At 48.2% G+C, this 8,233-nt stretch overlaps 1 protein-coding gene across 4 annotated transcripts in view; it reads right to left on the bottom strand.

Annotated features, from left to right (window-relative positions):
* The window catches only part of znf423 (zinc finger protein 423), a 129,272-nt gene that overhangs the window by 104,114 nt on the left and 16,925 nt on the right, over positions 1 to 8,233 (bottom strand). For all 4 annotated transcript variants that reach the window (XM_005752831.1, XM_005752832.1, XM_005752833.1 and 1 more), the window contains exon 2: positions 5,573 to 5,635. In XM_005752831.1, coding sequence (XP_005752888.1) covers positions 5,573 to 5,635 — 63 coding nt within the window. The remainder of the gene's footprint in view (positions 1 to 5,572; positions 5,636 to 8,233) is intronic.

Here is an 8,233-nt window from a genome sequence, read left to right as displayed (position 1 = left end):
TGTGTGTGTGTGTGTGTTAGGTGGCTATATTAAGCAGCTCATCTCTCTCGCCTCACCTCCTCCCATTTAGCTCCCTCTTCATGTCCCCCACAGTCTTCGTGTGTGAATGTGTTTTTTTACAATCCCCCCCCCATCCCCAGAGGCGATCTGCAGAACCACAGAGTACCAGTCACACACAAATACACACAGACACGTGTTTATGCACACACAGACACACACACACACACACACACACACACACCCCTGGGATGTGGAGCCGTAAGGGAGAGCAGCACCCAACGCCAGTGTCTGGAAACAGGATGATGAAAGAGGCATTCACGTCACGGAAGGAAGCAACAAACACACACAAACACACAGTTAACTGCAAACACACATAAAATCATCCAGACGTGCCACGCAGACTCGCACAGATCGACAGGATCGCACACTCACAAACTGACAGCTGCTCGCTTGCTTCTTTGCTGTACGCGTGCACACCGACACAAATGAGACAGAAAAGGGCTTATTGCTGCAAAACAGACAGAAACACAGATGCACTGTGCACTGTCACAAGCAGACAATACGAGTTCACGCACACGAGCACGGAACTGTTTTCCTGTGGTAGCCTTGGGGAAATTAAAACTACATTATGGACCTCTAGAGGAAAGCGGTGAGAGAGTGATGGAGGAAGAGGAAGAGAGAGGAAGCAAGAGAAAAGGGGGAGAGAAAGAGTGAGACGAGGGCCAGTGTCCTGTTTTTCTCAGCTCTGGCCACCACAAAGCTATTACAAGGAAGCAGGAGAAAAGTGATACAGCCTGCAATCTCTCCTCTGTGTCCGTCCTTTGTATCCCGACTGGTGGACGGGAGGACGCGTATATTGTTGGCCATTGCTTCATATTTCAGTCAGTGATATGCTTTGTTCCCTTCAGCAGTCACTTTGGTCACTAGTTCAATGTGGTGGCTTCCCACTTTGTTGTCTCATCAGCACGAGGCTGCAGTTTGCTGCAGTTTGCCTGCATGAGCTTCCTCCCTCTGTTAATTGGTGAAACTCCAAATTGGTCTTGGACGGTTTCAGGTGTGACCCTGTAATGGACTGCATGGACTGCCCTATGAGAAAGCACTTGGCGACAGTGGGAAGGAAAAACTTCCCACTGTCATAACCAGGCTCAGGGAGGGGCGGGGCCATCTGTCACGACCAGTGGGAGGGGTGAGAGGAGGAAGATGGGACAACAGACGCATCGTAGAAGAGAGCCAGGGATAAATAACAACTAATTACTAAAAGCTAAGTGGAGGACGAAGACTGCACTGTGGGAATCCCCCCAGCAGCAAACTCAGGCAGGATTCAGGGTCACCTGATCGCGCCTGACGTTATCGTAACAGTAGAGACGGCGTCTGTGTCCCACGTCCAAACTGGGAGATGGTTTTAAATAGTTTTAAATATCCTCAAAACCACAAGTTAGTCTTCAGTCGGGGTGATATCTTTTATTCAAGGTCCTCAGAAAGGCCAGAGATTTTCTCCAGTTTGAACCTCTGACCAATAAAATCCACCATCATCAAACGCACTGAGAAACCGCAGCGCTTGGACACGGTAATGGTATTTATACAGCGCTTTACTCAGTCCCTAACGACCCCAAAGCGCGTTACACATCCAGTCATCCACCCATCCACACACACATTCACACACTGGTGATGGGGCAAGCAACATTGTAGCCACAGCCCCCCTGGGGCACTGACAGAGGCGAGGCTGCCGGACACTGGCGCCACCGGGCCCTCTGACCACCACCAGTAGGCAACGGGTGAAGCGTCTTGCCCAAGGACACAACGAACGAGACTGCCGGGTCTCGAACTCCCAACTTTTGAGCCACGATCGGCCCGTATGCTGGGATATGCTCACACACGCTTTCCTGATATTGACACAGATCTGACAGGTGCAGGAAACATTTTTACGGCTCAGTGTTGTCACCACGTGTGTGAACACACGCACATACACACATTCACACACAGGAGGAACAACAATGAGAAGGTCTCAGCTTCTCTGTTTCAGCTCGGGGACCTGACAAATCTTTTCCATGATGACTCACCGGATCGTTCTGTGTGTGTGCGTGCGTGTTTGCGCGTGTGTGCGTGCGTGCATATGTGTGCGTGCGTGCGTGTTTGCGCGTGTGTGCGTGCGTGCATATGTGTGCGTGTGTGCGCGCGCGTGTGTCACTGTAGTCTGCAGCAGACTGTCAGTGTGATTTGAGGAACAAGTTCATCACCAACAGTTTATTAACACGAGACACTCCAGTCCTGTTCAGTTGGACACGTCTCATGACTTCCTCACTTTCACCCGAGACTGAAACACACGGATCTTATAAACAAATAACAAATAAAAAACACGGCTGCTCAATACTATTTCCAACTTCGTCTCTCAGTTCTTCTTCTTTTCCTTCTTCCAGCACACTGAGAGTCAGACAGCAACTGAGCAGACAGGGGGACACGTTGTGTCTCTGTCCTGCTGAGGTGTGGTAAGGACTGAGGGGAGAAGGAAAGGAGGCTTTCAGGCCAGGAGGAGGAAAAGAGAAGAGGAAATGTAGGAAAGGGGAGAATAAGTTGGCTCAATGCTATTCGAGTCGCCCTCACACTCCCTCCACCTTCTCTCAAGCGGGTCGTTCCAAACTCAACACACATTTTCCAGAGTAAGTCAAAGAAAGACCAAATGAGAGGGATGGAAAAATAGCCTAGAGGGCTGGAAGTTTATGAATTAGGAAGCAGGATAGGAAGGTATATTTCTCCTTGTTCCCTTTCTTTTTTGCTGTTCCCTGTTTTCCCACTCCGTCCTTCTCAACATCATCTCTCAGGGAGTAAAAGAAGCGAGGTCTTTCTTTCTAATCTGCTCGGGTAAGACGTAGGCAGCAGTTCTCGGTCCTCACCCCCTCTCTCACACATACAAACTCCTCCTAATGTCGCCCCAAATAAGCATTCAGAAGGTAAAAGCACAAGCAAAGACAGAGGGACAGAAAGAGAGCGTGCAGATCACGCAGTGACACGCAGATGCTGGCAGCAACAGCCAACCTGAGAGAGTGGCTGAGTAAGGGAATATAGGACAGTGTGTTTTTATGGTAGGAAGAGTGTGTGTGTGTGTGTGTGTGTGTGTGTGTGTGTGTGTGTGTGTGTGTGTGTGTGTCATGGGACTCTAGCTTCCTGCAGGAACTGACACACACAGCAGTTCTAGTGAGCCACCCAGGACCTCAGTCAGCACCCCCTTAACACACACACTCACACACAGCCACACACTCACACGTAGACCTGCACAGTGGCCCCTGGAGGAGAGTTAACACAGTTTTGAAATGGGGGGGGCAAGGATGGGAGGGTTCGGCACGTCATAGACACCCCAAGGGTCATACTTTCCTTTCCTCCTATCCCTGCAGAGCTTAACGAGAGACGGGGCGAGCGCGGCACAGAGAGAGAGAGATAACCGCATATTTACCACATTCAGCAGTATCTTACGTCCCTGCTGGGATCCAGTCGGAGGAAGTGTTTAACTGTTCTCTGACGGGCTGCAAACCGGAGCGGCAAAACTAACTACAGCTGACAAACACCTACAGTAGTCCAGCTGCTTCTGGAAAATGTGGACTTTGATCTTTACCGAGCACCAATGACAGCGCTGAGGAAAACATCGCCAACGTTGTCGTGCCAGCAGCTGCATCGTTTGCACACGTGAACCTTTGAGTCACTGCAGCAGTTGTGAGTCTGGTAGCCCTGTAGTTTTAATAATAATGATGGATTGCATTTATATAGTGCTTTTCGAGACCCTCAAAGCGCTGTACAATACCACTATTCATTCACTCTCACATTCACACACTGGTGGAGGCTACAGGTGCAGCCACAGCTGCCCTGGGGCAGACTGACAGAGGCGAGGCTGCCATATCGCCATCGGCCCCTCTGGCCATCACCAGTAGGTGGCAGGTGAAGTGTCTTGGCCAAGGACACAACGACCGGCTCGATCCTCAACCTTCCGGTTACAAGATGAGCTTCCCAACCCCCTGAACCACGGTCGCCCCTCAATTGGCCGTGAGGCTGGAGTTTAGTGCAGGGAGATTCAGTTCATCTGTGTTCATCTTCACTAACAAACCTACACCTTTAATAAACAGCTTTACGCCAACTCTGCAGAGGAGATCACCGACAACAACAAGTAAACCAATTAGAAATTTGCTGTTGAGCATTCAGACACAGCTTCACGGTGAAGGCCGAATGTGACCTCTGCACTGAGGTGCCAAGGTAACAGCACGTAAGAAAGAGGAGGCTCCGTCGCTCTCAGGGTGCAGGTCCGCCGTGGCCCGAGCCTCTGGTTGCTCCCGTGGGGGAGGATGCAGGCGGGCAGGGACCAGCGGCTCCCCCGTGACACAGGCTGTAACGTCAGAAACACCCTCCGGTGTGATTAACCACCAACTGGACGACAACGTCTCCTTCAGCCTCTTTTTTCCATGAAGTCATTTAGGGTTGTTTTTCAAGTTTATTTTAGAGAAATACATTTTCTACAAATGATAAACAATCGTGTTAAATACTCAATATTCTAACAGCTGACCAAAATAGTCAAGATCATAATTTTGCCATAATTAAACGATAGATTCTTGGAACGAATGGACAAATATCTGCAGACGAATCAATGATTGGCACTGACGTATAAAAGGTGCTAGCAACTGAAATCTTACAGCGTAGCCTGAATAACACGAAGTCTCTCCAAAATTCACAGATGCACCAGGATTTGGGACTGAAGCATAAATAAAAGACACATCTGTGTAAACCTGTGTGCTAACAGACCTCTGAATCACAGCTGAACCACAGCATGAACCTGTCCTCCTCTCGCCCCTCCCTGAGCCGGAGGTTTCTTCCTGTTAAAAGGGAGTTTTTCCTTCCCACTGTCACCAAAGTGCTGCTTTGGTGACAGTGGGATTGCTGGGTTTTCTCTGTATGTATTATTGTAGGTCGACCTTACAATATAAAGCGCCTTGAGGCGACTGTTGCTGTGATTTGGTGCCGTATGAATAAAATTGAATTGAATTGAATGAATTCATGCATTTGCCATCTTTAATACACACAATACAAATAAAATCGTCATTTCTCTTTAATGTTACACGTGAACCTTGAACAGCAGCTGGTTCTGCGGCTCATCTCCTATGGAGGCAAAAGGCTGAGCAACTTTAAATTTCCATCTCAGTGTTTAAAGACGAGCCAAGAGGAGCTGGGAGGGAGACACGGAGACTGAGGAAAAACTAAATCTGAGAAAAAATCTGCCGTCTTTGTCTTCCTCCTAGGAAATTACCAAACCACAGAGAGCAGTGAAAAAGCACACAAATCTCTCTCTATTAGAGTATTATTGAGACTGACTGCTGCTCTGCCTAGCTACAGTTTTCTGTCTCCTCTTTCCTTCCCCTGAACCTTCACAGTCCCCTCGATCTTTCTTCTTTGTCACTAAACCTTCGTTTCCATTTTCATCACCTCAAAGTTACCCCGAGTACACGTTACAAACGGCCGGCTCGGACTCACCCGCACACAAACATACGTCACCCTGCATCTGTGTACCACTGTGTGTGTGTGCCTGTACACTAACCGGTCTGAACAGTCGATCCATCCCAGGTTCCTCCACACTCTGAAGACTCTCCTTCTTCGACAGCTAGAAAAAAGGAGACAGACACAGAAAATCAAATAAATGGTGGTTTTAACCTGCAGCTAATTAAAGAGCCACCACCTGCAGGAGAGCAGAGGAGCCACACAATTCAATGATCGTATCACAATTTTAACATGCCGCCAGCTTCTCTCTACAACTAAGAAAAAACACCTTTGTGATTAAAATGGAGGTTTATGAAGCCGTGTTTATGCTTTCTGTCCCGCCTGGTGTCACCGCCTGCTTTCGTCCAAGCATTACAGACACCAGTCAAGTTGAAGGCGACTCCTCACCTCGTCTTACTTTCAATCGAGCGTGGGAGCGCCTAAGGACATAGAATTTGTCTTGAAACACGTTTATTCTCTGGAGCGAATGTACTTGAACTTGAACCTACCAAGGAATTAACAAAACATGACGATGACCTGAGATCTCTCAGACTCGCACACACAGCTGATCAAAGCTGGATTGTCATGCCGACTTCCTGGGTACAACAGGAAGGAGGGAAGTACAGCTGGCACACAAACAGGAAATGGCTAGAGCCACCACACAATGGGATTTCCCGTCCGCCCCCTCCCCGACACGCTGTGCCTCACTTCTCTCTCGCTCACCTCTGTCTCTGATCCCTCCAAATGTTTTGTTCTCATCCTGCTCTCACCGGTGACCTCCGCCCCTCCACATCTCTACACCTCTCTAATACTTCTCACTCCACGTCCTCATCAGCTCCCTGGTGACCAACCTCCTCCTCACATCAAACCTGAGCCATAAGCTCCAAACAAAGCCAGAAGCTATAAATCAGCAAAGCGTCCCTCTTAAAAAAGAAACTAAAAGTCTGCATGAAAGTGATTTTTGTAGATGAATGAAGAGAGAGGAAATCGTTTTTATAACAGGAAAAAACAGCCGAGCTGCGTCACAACTGCACCCATATAATCACACGAACTTTAGCTCCTCCCATTAGCTGCAAGCAGCGTTGCAAAGTCACACGAGCTGTAAACATCCACGTGCTGATGCACAGCGAGCAGTGCAACACTCTCAAATCTGCATGATGTTTTTCATACTCCACATCATTTTCTCTAGTCTCGTGTGCTGAAGTCAGGACGCTGCTGTGTCTATAAACTCAGCCTGGTTTGTGGGCTCATCTTATTTGACAAAAAAATAATAACAACTGTCTGCAGGACTCAAAAGTTTGGATCAAGTCTTCAACATCCCTGTTGGAGCCAGATGTGGACCACAGAGTGCTAACAAACTCATGGATCCCTGGACGAACACAGGAACCTCCCACCGCAGCAAATCCGTCTGCCAAAGACAGCAGAGAGAAACATACGAGACACCAGAAGAAAAACAAAGTACGTCTGCTGTGCTTCGTCACAATGACCAGTACGTTCGCTCCCAGCTGAGCCCTGATTGGATGCCATGATTCATTAACACGCTTCAATATGATTTTTCCTCCTCGATGTCACATCGTCTGGGTCACGTCACAGCGCCCTGATGAAACGTTTCAGTGAAGATCCTCGTTGAACATAAAGGGAGACGTTTATGACTTACGTGCGTCTGAATCAAAGGTTTTCGTGTCGAGGTTACCGGCCGCGACCTCGGTCTGTCTGAACTGGGCTTGCCCAGATCTTGTGACAACTATTTTTTTAAACCACTAAAAGCTGACATCATAATGAAAACCATCTTCCTGTGGTAGTTGGGAGAGTTTGAGATTATAAAAAGACCTCGTGGTAACTTTGCCTCAGATAAAGGCCCATTTCTCCTGATGAGACTGTGGGGAATACAGCGTGTTTCATTAGCCAAGCACACGCAGCTTTATTTAGACTCCCATATCCTCCCTCTGTCCCCCTCAGAGACAAACACACCGTTACTGTGAACCCTGTACACACCAGGCGGTCGGCGGGGGTGTACGTGTGCCTGTGAGAAGGATTAGCTCACAGATACTATATCAGTCAAGAGGAGGGAGTATCTGAGTGTGTACAAGTACATACGTGTGCATGTGTACCTGTAGCTTGGGTGCCCCATTACAAAAAAAGACCCACTTAGAAAGACACTTTGTGACCTGTGGGGTTAAAAATATAACAATCAGTCATGTGTTTGCACATGCATCGCTTCTCTTCCTGCAGCTCGTCACAGTCCTCTTCAAACTCTAGCTCAAACTCGCACAGCGAGTCGTTTAACAGCTTAGCACTAGCAGCTTCCAACAGGCACAGTCTCTCGTTAGCTACATGTTAACAGACAGGTGTATTTTTGGCAAATGAATTTGCAGAATTTCCCTTTAACAGAACTTACATCATTAGTGGGAGAAAGTCGCAAGCATTCGTGTCATTTTGTACCAGTTAATTGTGGTATTGAGTTAAGATGCTATCACCGAGTAACATGATCACAGCCCAAAATATACAGATACTGGCAAGAAGGCAGAAAAAGACTGAGACGGCAGATGGCTAAAGATCAAACAATCCGACATGCCGCAGAAACAAAAACACAAATGAAACCCCCGGAGCACGACACACGGGTGACACCGTGTAAGAAGGAAGCTTCTGGGAATCCTTGGAGCATCTGCGCACACACACACACACACACACACACACACACACACACACACACACACACACA

This window comes from Pundamilia nyererei, unplaced genomic scaffold (assembly GCF_000239375.1).
Source record: "Pundamilia nyererei isolate P.nyererei 1_Seehausen unplaced genomic scaffold, PunNye1.0 scaffold00384, whole genome shotgun sequence".
Lineage (NCBI taxonomy): Eukaryota > Metazoa > Chordata > Actinopteri > Cichliformes > Cichlidae > Pundamilia > Pundamilia nyererei.
Note: the sequence above shows the minus strand (reverse complement) of the source record. Positions and strands in the feature narration are given on the sequence as shown.